We start from the raw sequence: 19719 nt of genomic DNA, 5'->3' as shown, positions 1-19719 counted from the left end.
TCGACATATATTGCTGATCATATTCATAGCTTCTCACACCTCTAATCATAGGGAACTTTTAACTCTAGCAAAATATGTCCTGATTCTCATTTAAATTTTTTCTAATCTTATACCTGTCTTCGTACAATAGTAATCTTATATCACTCTAAACCTAGGTGAAAATTTAGTTGTTTTGTAAATAAAATTATTAGGGTTTAGTTTAAATTCATGGCCAGGTAATATTTTAATTTCTTTTTTTCCTCTAATTCTTCCTTTGTTCCTCACTTTTAGAATATGAAACAAACTTTCTTTTGTGCAGTACTATTTAATCTGAGCATTAATATTTTGGTGAGCTTGAAGTTAGTTTCTATCAAAGTTAAGTACTTTTGGAAACAATCAAGGGCAGCCTTTGAATTCTTGAGACTTCCCTCCTGCAGCCCCGTGCCACGCACAGGGACCAGGAGCTGTTCCTGTTCTGGGAAATGTCGCACATAAACAAAGCATTTTGAGAAGCATAACATGCTGTAAAGTTTGTGTCAGATGTTATGGCTTTGAGCGTAATTTCACATTTGGATTTATTGGGGAAATGTTACTGAGAGCATAACCAGGCACTGACTCAGGTCAAACTCTCATCTTCAGCACTTCCAGGAAACTTTCAGGTATTCAGATGGGAGACGGCCATGCTTCCATTTGTCTGTTTATGTTGTGTGCTAGCCTGGCCTGTTGCTCCCTTTAGTATTTTTGTTTGTTTGGTAGTAGGGATTGAACCCAGGGATGTTTAACCACTGAGCCACATCCCCCAGCCCACTTCAAAAAATTTTTTAAATTTCGAGACAGGGTATTACAGAGATGCTTAGTGCCTCACTAAGTTGCTGAGGCTCGCCTCAAACTTGAGATCCTCCTGTCTTAGCCTCCCAAGTCACTGGAATTATAGACATGCACCCCTACACCTGGTTCAGTAGCTCCCTTTAAAAGCAGCATAGAATTCTGCTGTCACTGTGCTGTGTCTGGCAGGTGTGGGTGGAATCACTCTACAGTTGTTAGGTCATCATTGATAGAAAGTCAAAATGGTTAGTGATAGGCATATCCAGTTTTGTGGCATATTCTTTCAACTCCTCTTATACTCTGACAGCTAGTCTCATTGTTCAAGAGACAGTTGATAGATTGCCTGGAATATTTTTATCTCGGGTAAAAAATTGTCCTTAGTTTGACTCTATGTGTTTGGCAACAGTTGTCTTTCAAAAAATCTCTGATATTTTCATGTTTGACACTACCTGACCCCATTCTATTTTAATTTGGTTTAAAATTCTTTTTATCTATTCTTTTTCTACTTCTTTATTGATATGGATTATAGTGATGTTCATTCTTTTTTATTGTAAGTGTAGGAGAATATGTAAATTCATACCCATTTTAATACAGACACAGAGTAAATTAGCTACAGATCATTCTGGAATTTTTCCCCCTCCAGTGTTTGTAATAAAGGAATGAGTGGGTATGCTACCTGTGCCGTTTTTGTTTCCTCCGTTTCCTTCCTTCCTTCCTTCCTTCCTTCCTTCCTTCCTTCCTTCCTTCCTCCCTCCCTCCCTCCCTCCCTCCCTCCCTCTCTCTCTTTCTTTCTTTCTTATTTCTCTTAAAGAAAGAAAAGGGACTTAGAGAAGGAGGGGAATACCTTCAATACACTTCTGATTTTTTTTGAACTTTTTATTTCTTATAGGTTCTTTTCAGTGATATGTAACAATAGGATTCATTTTGACATAATTGAAATTGAAAAAGGCAGGGAATGTAATCTGCTCTGATTCAGTCCCGGTACTTCCCCGTTCCCTTCCCTCCGCCCTCCTGTGTCCCATCCCCTCTATTCTTCTGTGTCCTAAGTTTGACTAAGGAACAGATTGGTACAATCAGGAATGCTTTTCTATGATGACACTTTAAAAATATTCATTTCTAGATTATACATATGTTTAATTATCCTAAATCTGATTTTCATTTTCATGCATTAATCCTTGTTCAGTTTTCCAGGAATATCCTTGTAGACAAATCCTTGTGTATGTTCGTGCTTCCTTTCTCTAGATAAACTCAAATGTTTATTTATTTAGTTTTTTCCTTTTTTCTTTTCTTCTTGATAAGTTGGTAATCATTTTAGAAAATTTAAGTATTATATTCTTGACAACTAATTTGCTATTTATATATGGAAACTAACATGTATTGAGTACTTACTATTGTTCTTTCACTTAACATGGATTATCTTTTATACATCATAGTATTCGATGTGGATACAGAATATTTCTCAATTTGTAGTTGGTTAATGTGAGACCCAGAGAGCTTATATAACTGGATGAGTTACATAGGTAGTAGGAACTAAAGATAGAAATCACGTGTAGACATGCCTAATATTTGTCTTTGTGTCAAACTTCAAGTTTGTGGGATTATTTATGTTAAAATACATTTCTGCATATTAAAGTACATGTGAACTGTTTATAACAAAGGTTTTTTTAATTGAGGTGTAATTTATGTATAATAAAACACATATTTTAAATGTCAGCTTTATGTCATTTAACTATTATATATCCTTATATACCCATCATTTCCATTTTCACCACCACAGAAAAATTTTTTATGCTCCTTTCCACACAAATGAACCCTGACTCCTTTCCCCATTAGGCAGCTACTTTCTGATTTCTGTCACACAATTCATTTTTGCTTTTTCTTGGATATCATATAAATAGAATCATACATTATATTTCTTACATTTGTTAGTGTTCCTTTGTGTGGATTTTTTCTTCTTCTTTTTTTTTTTTTTTTTTGGTGCCCAGGGTAGGTACCAGGGATTCAGTTCAGGGGCACTCAACCACTGAGCCACATCCCCAGCCCTATTTTGCATTTTATTTAGAGACAGGGTCTCACTGAGTTACTTAGCACCTCACTTTTGCCGACACTGGCTTTGAACTCTCTATCCTCCTGCTTCAGTCCCCCAAGCCGTTAGGATTACAGGCATGCACCACCATGCCCAGCCTTTGTATGGATTTCTATTTGATATTTTCATGGGGACAAGACAAGGTGGTATTGACGTGCAGTGGCAGGTTGTCAGTCAAATTAAAGTGGAACCAATGATGACTATTACCTGAAAGAAGAGGGAAGGGAACAGATATATTTTTTACAAATTATAGCTTTGGGAAATAAGTATTATTTTCATTTTACTGCTGGGGTATCTGAGGCTCAGCAAGATGAACTAATAAGGTTCCTTTTGCTATCTTATGGCTAACAGACAGTAACACCAAACCAAGACTTGAAGTCTGGCCTGTTTAACCGAAAGCCATTTCCACTCTTCAGTTGTTTTTTTGTTTGTTTTGTTTTGTTTAGCTGAGATTTGGGCTAGCCAAGGGTTAGGGTTATCAGCCCAGGAAACAGAGCAACTTACTTAGCTCCAAGTGGAGCAGAGAATTAGCCAAGCAGGAGAGATGGGAAATTGCTTCATTCCTGGCCTGGAGCCCTTCTGGAAGTTTTTGTAACAGGACCTAATGCAATCTTATTCCTTCCTGCTATGAGGACCTCCAGGATTCAAAGGGCTAACACTTTGTGCATTAGGCCAACATTCTGATGAAACTTGGCTATGATTAGTGTTGGGGAAGGGGACAGTTAGACATTTCCCTCTGTGGAGATTTTCCAGCATTTGTATTGGAATTGCAACCCCCCGCCTTTGGTGGGGGGAGCAGTACTGGAGATCAAACTCTCTCTAGCCCTTTTTAGTTTTATTTTGAGATAGATTCTCACTGAGTTGCTGAGACTGGCCTTAAACTCTTGATCCTCCTCCCTCAGCCACCTCAATAACTGAGATCATAGGTGTATACAACTACACTTGGTCACTCTTCTGTATGAGAAACCTTCAGGTCTCTTCAGGGCTCAGTGTTGGTTCCTCACAGTCATTCTCTGCTTGCTATATTCCCTAAGCATTGTCTGTGATGGCTGTGAAAAATAGGTTTAGGCTAGAGAATGAAACAAAAGCTCTGTATCATCTAAATGAATTTGAAATGTGGGTGAGGGATTTATAAGCCATTAAATGGACTCATTGGCATAGTATTTGGGGGTAGGATATGAGGGAGTCCAGGACAGATTTTTCAACAGTAAACTTTGGAGACCAGAAAGCAGTGGGCCGGTATACTGCAAGTGTACACACACACACACACACACACACACACACACAACTTGTCAACCAAGAATTCTGTGTCTGGCAAAACTTTCCTTCAAAAGTGAGGGAGAAATTAGGACATTCCCAGATAAACAAAATCCTAGAGAGTTCATTGGCACTAAACCTGTTCTGCAAAAAAATGTTCAAGAGAGGCCTGTGCATTGGGTGAAATGAAAGAACACTAGACAGTAAAGAAATATGGATCAGAATAAAGGTAAATACATGAGCATTTATAAAAGCTGGTATTATTATAGCAATAGTTTATAACTCTACTCCTTGGCTTAAAGGCTAATGTATTTACAATACAGTTACGAATTTAAAAGTTAGTATCATTGTAACTTTTAATTTGTAACTCCACAGTTTGTTTTCTACATAATTTAAGAAACTAATGCTTAAAATATTTAGTTTATGTTTTAGGGCATGCAGTGTCTAAAGATGTAACTTTGTGATAACTAATAGGGATTAATATAGAGGTGTTAAGGGAGCAGAGGCTTGGTATGTTATTGAATTTTATAATAGACATATCTAGAACACTCTACCCAACACTAACATACATATTGTCTTTAAGTACATATGGGGCATTTTCTAGGACAGACTGTTAGTGTTTAGGCCTCAGATTGTGCCAACAGATTTAAAAGGTAGACATCATACAAATTATCTTCTGTGACCACCCCAGGATGACGTTGGAAATCAGTAGCAGAAGCAAAACTAGAAAATTAACAAAATTGTACAAATTAAGCAATGTGTTCCTAAATAATCAATGAATTAAAGAAGAAATCACAAAAACAAATAGAACATACTTAGAAATAAACAAAAAGGAATACAACATACCAAAATGTGGGACACAGCAAAAGCATTTCTAAGGGGAGAGTTTATACCTCTACATAATTATTAAAGCAAAGGAAAGATTTCAAGTCAACAACATAACTCTACAACTTAAACTAGAAAAAGAAGAACAAACTAAACCCAAAGCTAGCAGAAGGAAGGTAATAGTAAGATTAGATGAGAGATAAATGAAATAGAGAATAGAAAAGCAATAGAGAAAAATGTATGAAACTAAAGATGGTTCTTTGAAAAGATAACAAAATGGACAAACCTTTATGTAGATGAATTAAGTAAATGGAAGATTCAGATAACCGAAGTCAAATGAAAACAGAGACATTATCACTGTACAGAAACAAAAAGGATTACAAGAGCATTATGAGCAATTTTTTGCCAGCAAATGGGAAAACCTAGACGAAACGGACAAATTCCTAGAAACACAAAAACTACCAAGGCAAAAATCACAAATAAATAGGAAAAATTTGAATAGATGTATAGCCAGTGAAGATATTGAATCAGTAATCAAAAATATCCCAACAAAGAGAAGTCCTGGACTTGATGGCTTCATTGGTAAATTTTATCAAAACTTAAAGAACTTTTCCAAAAAACTGAAGAGAAAGGAGCACTGCCTAACTCTGCCTGATACCAGAGCCAGACAAAGACACTACAAGGAAAGAAAATCACAGACCAAAATCTCTTGAGAACATTAATATAAAAATCCTCACAAAATATTAGAAAATTGATATTAAAATAATAAAAGTATTATATGCCATGTCCAGGTGGAATTTATTCCCATAATGTGGGGATGGTTCAAATATGAGTCAACCAGTATAATAAAACACCATATTAACAGAATAAAGGGGAAAACCACATGTGATCATATCAATGCAGAAAAAGCCTTTGACACAATTCAGCTTCCTTTCCTACTACAAATATCCAATAAGCTAGAAATAGAAGGAAAATACCTCAACATAGTAAAAGCACCTGAGAGGAAACTATAGTGACCATCATATTCTGTGGTGAAAGACTAAAATCTTTTCCTCTAAGATCAAGGATGCTTGTTTTCACTAATTCAACACTATATTGGAGTTTTAGCCAGAGCAATTAAACAAGAAAAGCAAACAAAAGTCAGATTAGAAAAGAAGAAATAAAATGATCTCTGTTTATATATAATATGATCTTATATGCAGATAAAGATTCCACACAAAAAAATGTTAGAACTAATAAAATTACTTCAGCAAAGTAAAAAGTCAATAACGAAAATCAGTGGTATTTCTGTACACTAACAAAAACCACTCTAAAAAGGAAATTATAAAAACAATTCCATTTATAATAGCATCAGAAAGAATAAAATAAGTTAATCAAGGAAGGGAAAGACTTGTACAGTGAAAATGACAAGACATTGCTGAAAGAAATTAAAGTTGATACAAATAAATGGAAACATATCCCCTGTTGATGGACTGGAAAACATAATATTAAGATGTCAATATTACCCAATCGATCTGCAGATTTCAGTGCCATCTCTTTCAAAACCCCAATAAAGCTTTGGCAGAAAAAGAAAAACCTATCCAAAAATTTATGTGTAATCTCAAAGGATTCCAAATAGCTAAAACTATCTTGAAAAAGAACTAAGCTGGAGTACTTGTGTGTCTTGATTTCAAAGCTTTCCACAAAGCTATAGTTATTAAAACAGTGTGATACTGGCATAAAGACAGACATGTAGACCAATGGAATTGAGCAGAAAGCCCTGAAATAAGCCCTTGCGTCCATGAGGAAATGATTTTTGACAAGGATTCCAGGACCATTCATTGGGGATAGGGTATTCTTTTCAACAAATGATTCTGAGAAATTTGAATATCCACATGCAAAAAATGAAGTTGGACCCTTATGAACATCATATACTAAAATTAACTCAAACTGGATCAAAGACCTAAATGTAAGAGCTAAAACTAAAGCTTTTATAAGGAAACATAGGGCAAAAGTTTTTATGATGTTGAATTTGGCAATGATTTCTTAAATCTGACACCAGGGGGCCAGGCAACAGAAGAAACAGACAAATTGGACTTTATAAAAATTAAAAACCTTTGTGCATCAAAAGATACTGTCAACAGAGCAAAAGGGCAAATTACAGAATGGGGAAAAATACTTGTAGGTCATATATTTAATAAGGGATTAATATCCAGAGTATATAGAAGACGCCTAAAATTCAACACCAACAACTCAAACAACCCAGTTCACAGATGGGCAAAAGACTTGAATAGACATTTCTCCAAAGAAAATCAACAAGTCAACAATAAAATAAGCACATGAAAAGATTCTCATCACTAACCATTAGGAAAATGTAACTCAAAATACTGTGAGATACCATATCACACCTATGAGGATGACTGCTATTAAAGAAACAAACCAATAAAACCCCCAGAAAATAGCAGGTGTTGGCAAGAATGCAGAGAACCCTGTATGGTGTCAGTGGGAATGGAAAGAGGTACAGCCACTGTGGGAAACAGGATGGCGGTTCCTCAAATAAACTAAAAATAGAATTGCTCTGTGGGTTAGCAGTCCCACATACAGGTAGATATAAATGCAATAGAATTTAAACAGGGTCTCAAATAGATATTTGTACACCCTTGTTCATAGAAGCATTATTCAGCATTATTCACAGAAACTGAAACATGGAAACAACCCAAGTATCCATTGGCCCACTGGTGGATGAATAGAGAAGCAAAACATGGTATATACATATAATGGAATATTCAAGCCTTAAGTGTTGGAAGGAGATTCTGACATATGCTACAACATGGATGAACCTGAGTACATTGTGCTAAGTGAGATAAACTAGACACAAAAAGACAAGTACTATATGATTCTACTTATTTGAGGCACTAAATGAGTAAAAATCAGAGACCCAGAAAGTAAAATGATGGTTGGGAATGAGGAGAGAAGGAATAGGGAGTTTTTATTTAACAGGGCAGTGTTTCAATTTTACAAGATAAAAAGAGTTATGCAGGTGAATGATGGTGATGATTGGATGTAGTTAATACCACTGTCAACTTAAAAATGGTTAAAATGGTAAATTATATATTATATATATTTTGCTACAATAAAAAAAATTGGAAAAAGAAATCTGTAAGATCCAGGCCAAAAAAAAAATTATTTAGACTATTTTATGATACACCAAATGAACTCCAAATGGACTAAATATATGCCAAATTTTTTTTTAATCTCATAGAAAAATTAGGAATAGAAGTGGATACTTACCAAAGTTCTTGAACTCTGAAGCAGTAGAAGAAAACTGGAAGGAATTTTTATGACCACATTAAAAAAATATGTGACAAAATATTTGTAACAAATAAGAAAGGCAAAAAGCTAATAATATCCTTATTATATAGAGTTAACATCTGCTACAGGAATGAAATGGAATTGTATCTGGAATTCAGGAACAGATTCAAGTAGTACATGATAATGATGGCATTTTAAATCTGTGCATAAAAATAGAATATTCAATATGTTTTAGAGTAGTTGGCCTAACATTTGAGACAAAAAGCTAAAACTCTGCCTTACTCCTTAAACTTCAATAAATTCAGATTGATAAAATATTTAAATTGGAGTTCCTTGAGAAGCTGAATTGTTTTGTTGGTAAGAGCAGACTCTTGAGCCAGATAATCTAGCCTGGGCCTGCATCCCATTTTTGTCAGTCACTGTGTGACTTTGGGTGAGTTACTTAACCTCTTGGTGCCTCCGTTTCATGAAATGGGGATAATAGTGCCTACTTCACAGAATTGTTGAGAAGATCAGATGAGTTGGTACATGGGAGGACTTGGTAGAGTGCCTGCACTCACAAGTGCTATTTAAATGTCGCTGCTGTTATCATCATCATCACAGAAAAAGTGAAACCATAAAAACACTAAGGAAAGTATGCTAAATATTTTTGTCAGCTTTGGAATAAAGGAAATACGTTGAATCAGGACACAAAATCCATACTTCAATAATGGAGGGAATCAAGAAGTTTGATATTTAAAACTTGTACACATGGAGAGATAATGACTTATAATAATGACCATGAGTGAGGTACTGGGTTCACCAGCCATAGAAGAGATGGGCTGTGACAGTGACATTCATTTTATTGATTCCTGACCTGAAACCAAAAGATGATTACTAGAAACAAGATGAGTGTCTTGGGAAAACTTAGTTTCGATGTTTTAAGTGTTTTCTTGGTCCTTTTACTCAAAACTGCTGTTGTAGGTTTCAATTGTCACAAACTTGGTGTCTCAAAACAGCAAAAGTTTATTCTCTGCATTCAGTTCTGAAGGCCAGGAATGCAGATCACAGTGCGGACTTGCCACGTTCCTCTGAAGACTCTGGGGAAGAATCCCTTCTTGCCTTTTCCAGCTTCGAGTGATTCCTGGCATTGCCTGACTTGTGGCAGCCCAGCTCCCATCTCTGCCTCCATCTTTACCTCTTTGTGTGTCTCCGAGTTTTCTCTGCTCTTCTTATGAGAAAGAAATCACTGGAATGACCTACAGCCCTGATCATTGGATTTAAGGCCTGTCCTAGTTCATCTTAATGGACCTCATCTTAATTATATCTACAGAGACCCTATTTTCAAATAAAGTCACTTTCTGAGTAGACATGAATTTGGGGGGACACTCCTCACCCCACCACAACTTTCATGCTACCTTTCAGGGAGAAAAGATGGCTTAGAGGAGAGTGGGTTGATAAAGGTAGGAAAGTGGATCCAGCACCTCCCTAGGAGCTACCAGTGGCCGCAGAGGTGCCCCCAGGTACGGCCAGAGACCTCAAATAATCATGCTAAGGTCTTGCCTTTAGCAAAGGATGTCAGCAGTTGAGACATCTGAGGGTGACAAAAGAGATATTAAGAGCAGGGAAGGAGCTGATGGAAAGCTAATGAAGCTTTTCCCAGACATGTACTTATTCACATGTAGTATTCATTGAGAGATGAGGCTGGAATCCCAGACCGTGGTGGGCAAATTAGGATATGAAGGCCCTGTTGGTAGGTTTAGAAGATTATGAATTACTCGAAAGACCATGAAAAAAAATTGTATATGTAGATAGATAAAAAGGCAAGTGGGCTTTTCCATACGTTTACCATGGATTAAAATTTACTTCTATAACTTGCTACAGTACAATTGGGGAAAATATCACTGATTGAATTTATCTGTTGTACTAACCTTTGGAAGTTATCAGTGTTTTCAAACTGTGTATAAATAATTTAGCCACAAAACCCTCACTCCTCTGCCTGCCAGTGACCACCCTGTCTGCTTGCCATGCAATCTCCGTCTCCTCTCCTTGCATGCTCTTTGGAGGCTTTACTGCCACCAGTCTACTGCAAATGCAGTCCTCATGGCCTGCGTTGCCACACCCAGGGCACAGTTGTTGGTCCTCGGGTTACTCAGTCTGTCAACCTAATGCAGCACCCCTGGTCTCTCCTTCCTTCGTGAACACTGTCCCACTTGGCTTGCAGAATTTCTCACTTCCTGCCCCACCACCTGCTCTTCCTAACCTCCGTTTCAGCTCTTCTCGTCTGCTCTCATCTTGAGAGTGATGAGCTTAATCCTCAGACTCTTCCTCCCCCTGAATGAGGCAGCCCAGGGGATCTCACTATTCCTTTGGCTTCGGTTCATCCTTCCTGAGGATATGTGTTATGAAAACAAGTTATGAGTCTTCTGCACCTGACCCTTTCTTTCTGTTCCACATAGGCTATTTAATTTGTCTCTTTTGTGATGGTACCCCTTTTGGGCATTTTAATTTTTTCCCTCTTGGCTCATACTTCCCTTGGGATATTGGCAGTTTAACTGGTAATGTGTACTTGGTGGAAGGGGCTGAGGCCTAGGAGTTAACTCAGGCTCTTCCTGGTGAGTTCGGCCATAGGGGCTGTTCACCCCTTGAATACACTTCCCCACCACCATGAGATGGCCTGGATCCTCAGGAAGCCTCCCTAGCCTCTGCCAAACACTGCTCTTGCCTACACCCATCTTCCCAAGTAGGCTGCCTGAACCTTTGCTTCTTCCTCCCCACCCCAGCCAGGTCCTTACCTTGGTGACTCACATGGTCACTGACTTGCACGGGGCTGACGCTGCTCTGTCTCTCCATGCTAATGACACCCAGAGAGTAGCGAAACAGTAGAGCAGTTTGTGGGAGAACAGAGGGCACATCCCAGGCATTTCTCTCCCCACATCTGTGAACTTTGGCACCTAGCGCTTTCCGTCCTGGCTGCTTCTCCATCACACCAGGACCCTGGCAGCTTCTGTCTCTCCAGAGGTTCCCATGTGTTACTGTCACTATCTCAGATCCATCAACTTTCTTTTTTCGAGCAATGTGTGCAGTTAGGATTCAGACGAAGGAACTAGCAATGTGTGTTACTTTATAATGAAAAGTAAAACTTTTCATATTGGGGAAAAATAAGTGCAGTTCATGCTAAGAAATTTCTTGAAAAGGAAATATATTTAGTACACAAAAATGTTTAAGGAAATGGAAGATTTAACTTCAATAATAATAGAGCTATAATTCAGAATAATAGTTGCAAATATTTTTTTATTTTATTGTCATCAGTGCTTGAACCCAGGAGTGCTGAAACATCAAGCCACATCCCCAGCTCAGAAAAGTCTTGCTGAGTTGCTTAGGACCTCACTAAGTTGCTAAAGCTGGCTTTGAACTCATGATTCTCCTGCTTCAGCCTCCTGAGTTGCTGGGATGCATATACTTTTTGTAGAACAAAATTTCAAATATTAAACAAAAAAATACCTGTGGTGCTGGTAATATGCAATAAAATGGGGCATTTGCATACACCAATGATGGGCATCTAATTTGACTTAGGCCTTATAGAAAGTATCTAAGGTATTTCCAGGGTCTTACTAAAATGTTTATTCCTTGATTCCATATTTCTGTTTCTGAACTTCTAACCTAAGGCAGACTTCAGCATGAGAAAAATCTTCAGGCACAAAGATACGCACTGAAGTGTTCACACACTACTACTACCAGTGATGGCGCATGGAAACAGCCTCGCTGTAACTGCAGAGGAATAGTTCAGTAGGCTGGGCTCTGTGAACCCAGAGGATTTTTTGTATCTATTAAAGCGATGTATTTAAAGAGTATATGAAAATGCTGTGACATAATGTTAAGTGAAAAAGGTATAATAAAACAATTTACAGACAATGTGTTATGAAACTTATACATGGTAAAAAATTAGGAAGAAGTTCAGTCTAACGTCAGACTAGTATTTAGCTGATGGGCCAATAGAAATGTTATTTTCTTCTTTTGCTTTGTATTAGCTCTAAAGACTTGGGGAAATTTTCAATTAAAAAGCCCTACAAAACAAAAACCTATCTGGTTTTGATTGATTCAAGATTTCGCACAGATAATGAAATGATAAAAGTTATTAGCACACATATTTCATAAAATAGAAATATTTCTAATATAAAAGAACTTACTAGAAAGTAAGAAATAACAGGGAAGTAGGGGGCTATGCTTTGTAAATTAATATAGCAAATTTTTGAGAGAGCAGGGTCTAGGACTTGGACCTTGAGTTCAGATCCAAATCTTCTTTCCCTAGGTAAGTGCCCTTGTCTCAGCATGCCTATGCTCCAGTTCCTTCATCCTGCAGATGCACATCATAATAGCACTTTCCTTGTAGGATTGCTGGGTGGATTAAGTGTGCCCTCGAGTGCCTGGCACACAGGAGGGACTGTATACATAATAAGTACTGTCTGCAATCCTTATCTTCATCTCATCATCCTCTTTGAGGCCCAGGACTCATTTTAAAAAATTTAAATTTTTTTTTTATTTGTTCTATTTAGTTATAAATGAGAGTAGAATGTTCTTTGACATATCATAAATAAATAGAGCATAACTTCTCATTCTTCTGGTGTACATGAGTAGAGCTACATCCATCAGTAATCATATATGCACATAGGTTAAGGTCCGATTCAATTTATTATCCTCCTCCCCTCCCTTCACTTCCCTCTCTCTAATTCAAAGTAACTCTATTCTTCCCTAGCCGCCCCCCCCCCCACTTTATTGTGAATTAGCATCTCCATATCAGAAAAAACATTCAGCCTTTGGTTCTTTGGGTTTGGCTTATTTCGCTTAGCATGATCTTCTCCAGCTTCATCCATTTAGCTACAAATGCCATAATTTCATTCTTCTTTAAAGCTGAGTAATATTCCATTGTGTATATACCATAACTTCTTTATCCATTCATCTGTTGAAGAGCACCAAGGTTGGTTCCATAGTTTAGCTATTGTGAGTTGAGCTGCTAAATACATCGATGTGGCTGCAAAATCAGTATGCTGATTTTAAGTCTTTTGGGTATAAACTGAGCATTGAGATAGCTGGGTCAAATGATTAAGCACCCATGGGTTCATTTTCTGGTTACCACCCCCCCCATTACATATTTGTTTCTTTTGTTAATGTTTTTTAAAACTTTTTTTTTCAGTTCATGGAGTGTTCTTAGTTGCAGAGGATAATTTTAAATTAACTTTTTATTGAAATATAATGTACAAACAGAACTGTATATAGATCTTAAACATATAACTTTTCATGAAGAAGACGTACCTGTGTATCCAGCACCAGAGCATGACTTAAAACATCACCAGCACTCCCTAAATGCTCACCCAGTCCCCTTGTCACCACCTGCACACACCAAGGGTGGCCCCCACTAGGGGCATAATTTTTGGGTTAGTGTAAGAAGTGGATATCCACATATGCCATTATGTTTTGCTTCATCTTTGCCAATTCTTGAATGTGCTCATTTTCTGTATTTTTAAATTAAAATATTATTTTATTGAAGCAACATGGGCATTTAGTTTCACAAGTAAATAGTAATAAAAGGCTTATTACAAAATATATTACTCCTTACAGTCCTTCTCCCCAGAGAATATCCCCTTCTCCCCTTGAATATCATGTCTCATTTGCACATTTCTGTATTCCACATTAATAATGATACACGGCTTGTTTTTATTAACCAAAAAGTCAGTTTTTATTAAGCAAATCATTATCTGTCGACTTTCCATTACAGTAAATGAGAACTTAATTCTCTTATACCAGCACTTCCACTGTTTTTCTTTCTTCTCTTCTCTATATATTTACACTAAAATTTTTAGTTAAATGAGCATTCTCTGTTAGCATGATATGTTTGTACAAAGGATAGTCAAAGTGAGTATTATAGCCAGACACAGTAATCCCAGCGACTTGGGAGGCTGAGGCAGGAGGATGGCAAGTTCAAAGCCAGCCTCTGCAAAAAAGCGAGGTGCTAAGCAACCCGGTGAGACTCTGTCTCTAAATCAAATACAAAATAGGGCTGGGGAATGTGGCTCAGTGGTTGAGTGCCCCTGAGTTCAATCCCCAATTAAAAAAAAAAAAAATGAGTATTATAGGATAACTGTGATTATGGGGAGGTACCTGAGTGTGTTTTGTTTTATTTTGTCTTTTTTTTTTTTTTTTCTTATTCTTTCATTGTTTTTCATGGTCATTGTCTTGGTTTTCATTTCTTTGTAAGTCTCTTGTCTAAAATCATGATCTCACCTGCCCTCCTCTTTCTGGATATAGTTACTATCCCTTATTATTGCCAAGTCTCATGGAATCTTCTTGTGATCTTTTGTAGATAAACTTTCCTTGTGACTGTCTCCTTCCTAGTTTCCATGACATCTCCTTCTCCCACCTTTCTGGCCACCCCTTTATAGTCCCTTGGTGGGTTTTGTTTATTTGCCCTCCTCCTAGATGTTGTGTTCCTTAAAATTCCACCCTCAGCCTTATTCTTACCCAGCACAGTCTCTAGGTATAAACTCCATGGTCACGAGTGATCTCTTGTCCAGATATAGAACTGGCTCTTAAACATGCAGATGGACAGTGTGAAAACAAATTGGTCATCCCCTCCCTCCCCTCCCCTCCCCTCCAGCAGACTTTACCTCTCCACAGTTCCTTGTACACACTCACATTCCCAAACACCGCCACCACCACCACCAACAACAACAACAACTTTTTCCCTCTCAAATGCCAGCACTGCAGTTTTCCATTTTCACTGTCAGGAAAGCAAAAGCTCTCTCTCTACCATCGTCTCCTGAAGTAGGAGAAAGTAAGGGGATGGGTATTGGATCAACTGTGAGATCCCAGAAGTAGCGAAGTAGTTCACTAATTCAGTGCACTTCATTTGTACATATAGCTATTTTGATAGTTCATCCTTTTTAAAGCATCTTAGTCCATGAAATGCTTGTGAAAGAGGGCTGCGGATGTAGCTCAGTTGGAGAGTGCCTGCCTAGCAGGTGCAAGGCCCCTGTGTTCAAACCTCAGCACTGGAAAAAAAGAAAAAAAAGAATGATTACTTGAAACAAGTAGTACACATTCATATTGTTTCTTCTGCACAAATGGGCTTATCATGAATTTCATTACTTTTAGACTTAAAACTACACATGTGGAATTGCAATGTGAATTTACAGGTAGAGATGATGTACTTTGTTCAAACAAGAAAAAAAAGCACAACTGAATGTTCTTCTGTCCACTTTTATTGCTGTATGTAACAAGGACCATGAGTCTTAGCTTATATTCCTAAAAGCAATTACGTTTATACTAGAGGAGCCTCAATCCCTCGTCCACATGTCATGCATGGATCAGAATGTTCTCTGAGGAGACAGAGCAGGACGTCTGATTGCATTTCTCTTAGTGACACTTTCTGAAAGAGATGTATTCCTCAGCCTTTCAGGTGCAAGTATTTATTCAGTGTTTTGTGCCAGGCACTATGGTAGACATTGGTGATAAAAGATAAGGAAATATAGTCCTCTCCCTGAAGTTCAGGGTAAGAAGGAAGATGTAGGCAACTATCTCTTGGGACTTTGCTCCTCCAAGTGTGGTCTGCAGGCCGTCAGCATCAGCATCATCTGGGAACTTGTTAGAAGTATAGGATCTTGGTCCTGGATGGGTAGCATCTTCCCCTAGAATTCTGAATCTCTGACAAGCTCCCAGGTGATACCAGTGCTGGCAGTTCATGGAGGGCACCGAGCAGAGTACTCTCCTCACACTCACTCTTTAGATGGGTCCGGGTGTCTTCGCTGTCCCCCATCAGAGTGAAAGATTAAAGATGCACTTTCTATGCCCCATGGAGGCTGCCCTGAGATCCACAGCCTGATGTAAACATGACAGCTGTGCCTTCTCATAACACCATAATCTGCGTGAGGCTCAGCCCATCCGTCAGCATTCAGAACACTGGGATCAAAAGTGTAAAGACTAACCAAGAGCACGATAGCCAAGAGGCTGCTAAATGGTGAGTTGGCATGGGGTGGTTAACAGGAAAACAGATATTTTCTGAGCACCTAATGCAAACACAGTAGCAATTTATCATTCAATAATGAGGAAGAACCAGGATCCCTTTATTATTTTTAAAAATATTTTTATTTGTAGATGGACACAATGCCTTTATTTTATTTTTTATGTGGTACTGAGAACCAAACCCAATGCCTCACACATGCTAGGCAAGCACTCTACCACTGAGCCACAACGCCAGCCCCAGGACACCTTTAAATAGAGTTAGAATGTTGTCATAGTAGTCCAGGGGGAAATTAAAGAGACCTAAACTAAGGAGAGTTTAGGAGTCGTAGGGAATGTTGAATCAAATCAGTTAGATGTGGCAAAATGGAGAAAAGAGAATCTAAGTTGATGCTGCAGGTTCCTGACTCTGGAAACTATTGATACAAGCTTGAAGAGTCTAGAGGAGGGACAGGGCTGCGAGATGTCAACAGACCTGCCCAGTAGGCACTGAGGTGACAGCCATGGAGCTCTGGAGAGGAGCCTGGCTGAAGCTGCAGGGACACAGTCAGAGCAGAATCGATAACACAGGTATGAAAAGAGATAAGAACCCACCAAAGAGCCTGAGAAGGGACAGCCAGAGAGGAAGTCAGGATGGGATGCTGGAGAGTGGTTCAGGATGGCTTGACTTTATGTTTAAAAAATGTACCAGTGATATCCTAGGTGGCTTCATGTAGTTATTCACTGCCATTGTCTTTGATGATGGGTGATGGTAGCTCTTCATATTTTTGTTGCTGTTTTATGGTTTCTCGCTCACCAGTTTCTTCTGTGCATTTTTTTAAGGTCCTTAAAATTCTGGTCAGGGCAGTGGTTGATGGGATGACCGATCGCAGTGGAGGTGTCGCCACCAGCCTCAAAGGGAAGCTGCAGGAGTTGTTTGGCAGAGTAACTTCAAGAGTTACCAATGATGGAGAAATCTGGAGGCTGTATGCCCAAGTGTGCGGAAACGGGCAGAGTGACAGGCCTGACGAGAATGAAAAGGTGAGGCCTCCTTGGTCCTCCTGGCCCCAGCCTTCTGTTCAGCATGCATGCAGCAGACCTGCTTTTTTGAGGGGTGGAAGAAGAGTTTCATAATCTTAAAGATAAGATTAATATGCTCAGATTCAGTCTTTCACATAAGCACTTTGAATTGTGGGCAGGTTAGGACTTGGAACATTCATCTTTTGACTTTTCATGAAGTTTTCTGATATAATTGCTTTCTGTTTCCTGTTAAAAGGGTCTCTAACCTGCTGCCCCTGCTGGATCTGCAGAAAACAGCTGGCTCTTGTTCCTTGCTCTGCACTCGCTTTTACAGGCTCATTGCTAAAGACTAAGGCAGACTGGAAAGGAGGACAGAAAGACTTGAGATCTGAGGCAGGGACTACAAAGGGAAAAAGAAAAAGGCACTAGATAAGTAGATTGAAGAAGAACTTTTAAAGTCTGAACATACAATGCTTTGCAAAGGTTGTCCTGCCCCCTTCTCACAAGGGCAGTAGAATGCCAGTTATTCTGCCGTTGTGCTGTTAGTTTCTTATCTCTGAACCTAAAGGAGCTCCCAGTTTCCAAGGTTGGAATATTTGTTTTGTGTTTCTTTTCAAAACATCCACAACAAATCAAACATACTCCTTGCGTGGGTTTGGAATCAGCCATAGTACAGCTAATCTACGGGATTCTTAGCCATTCTCTCCTCCCTCAGTCCACACAGCTGGCGTATACCATCCCTTGTCAGCCCAGAGAAAACATCGCATGCTGCACGCACACACTCCTACTTCTGTCCTTCCATTTCTTCTTGAATTATGTACTCTCTTGGAAATATGGAAGTAAGGATATTCTGAATCCTCTGATCTATGACTTCTGCCTTGAGTTGGCAAGAAAATGAAAGAGAGTGTCTTAAGCTTATATGAGATCACATACCTACCAGCAGCTCCATAGTTTTCACCAAGTTCACTCCTCATTCTCTTAACGGGTCTCTTAAGCTGATAGCTGCAAATGATGAAGCAATCTGTATACTGCTTATAGATTTCCAGGTATGATCTTTATACTTTTTGGTTACAGGGAATCAAAAAACATAGACATCTAGACACAGCCATTGATTTCTTGTAATTGCTTATTGCTGTTGGGTGTGTATCGCTGCCCCTTCTTTGATGAGAATAAGAGAGGCTGTTCTATATAGTACAGACGCTGGCTTTTCAAGTTTGGAATTAGATCCATATGACTTCCAGGAAACAGTTTGAAGTGTGAATTCTACTTATTAGTCTAAATATTGTTCTTTCTTTTTCCTTAGGCATTCCAGTATCTCTCGAAGGCATACAAGTGTGACACACAGTCCAGTTGTTGGGAGAAAGATATTACATCATTTAAGGAAGTTGTTCAAAGAGCCTTAGGACTTGCACATGGTATTTGATTTCCACGGCCTATATTAATGTATTTTTTACTGATAAAAAAGGATGGTAGTTAAAAGCAAAGTCCCATTATAAATAATCTTAGATTACTTCATTATATTAATATTAGTTTTTAATTCAACAGACGGACCAACTACTATGAAGTATGTACTTTGGAGCAATTAGAAGAAACAGGATAGAGGCTTAAGCACAAAATACTGTTTGAATAAATGACAGGAATTAGAAACTTTTGTAGAGATGCAAAATATCTTTACAGCTATAAATAACCTTCACTCCACATAGTCTGTATTGATCATGTAGTACTAAGGAAATCTATTAACTTTTTCTTGACTCATATTCTTCCTTTAGAAATAAAAATATGTATTCATAAAAATATGTAGATCTCTGGAGTACTCAGCAATGTACAAAAAGCTATTGTGTAAAAAAAGAAATACAAAATACAATCCAGTTCCTATCTTTGGGAATTTAGAGAGTATAATATGAAGGTGGGTGGCCTCACTTATAAAAGTGTTTGCCTATTGAGTAAATATAGTCCAGTTAAAGACCACTTTTAATTATTTGCATTAATGGAAAAATACCAGGGGAATGTAGTAATTCACTTTTTTTTTTTCATTTTTATTGTAAACAAATGGGATACATGTTGTTTCTGTTGGTACATGGAGTAACAGCATACCATTTGTGTAATCATGCATTTACATAGAGTAATGAGGTTTGATTCATTCTGTTATTTTTTCCTTCCCCCCCTTCCCACCCCTCTTTTCCCTCTATACAGTCCCTCCTTCCTCCAGTCTTGCCCCCCTCCCATCCCCCATTATGTGTCATTATCTGCTTATCAGCAAGATCATTCATCCTTTGGTTTTTTGAGATTGGCTTATCTCACTTAGCATGATATTCTCCAATTTCATCCATTTGCCTGCAAATGCCATAATTTTATTATTCTTTATAGCTGAGTAATATTCCATCATATATATTTATATACCATGGTTTCTTTATCCATTCATCAATTGAAGGGCATCTAGGTTGGTTCCACAATCTGGCTAT

At 38.2% G+C, this 19719-nt stretch overlaps 1 protein-coding gene across 1 annotated transcript in view; it reads left to right on the top strand.

Moving 5' to 3' along the window:
* Positions 1 to 19719, top strand: part of TTC27 (tetratricopeptide repeat domain 27) — a 233296-nt gene that overhangs the window by 173234 nt on the left and 40343 nt on the right. The window contains exons 17-18 of the mRNA XM_079109989.1: positions 17081 to 17278; positions 18561 to 18672. Coding sequence (XP_078966115.1) covers positions 17081 to 17278; positions 18561 to 18672 — 310 coding nt within the window. The remainder of the gene's footprint in view (positions 1 to 17080; positions 17279 to 18560; positions 18673 to 19719) is intronic.

This window comes from Sciurus vulgaris (assembly GCF_902686455.1).
Source record: "Sciurus vulgaris genome assembly, chromosome: 14".
Lineage (NCBI taxonomy): Eukaryota > Metazoa > Chordata > Mammalia > Rodentia > Sciuridae > Sciurus > Sciurus vulgaris.
The sequence above is the reverse complement of the archived record's forward strand: the minus strand, read 5'-3'. Positions and strand labels throughout refer to the sequence as shown.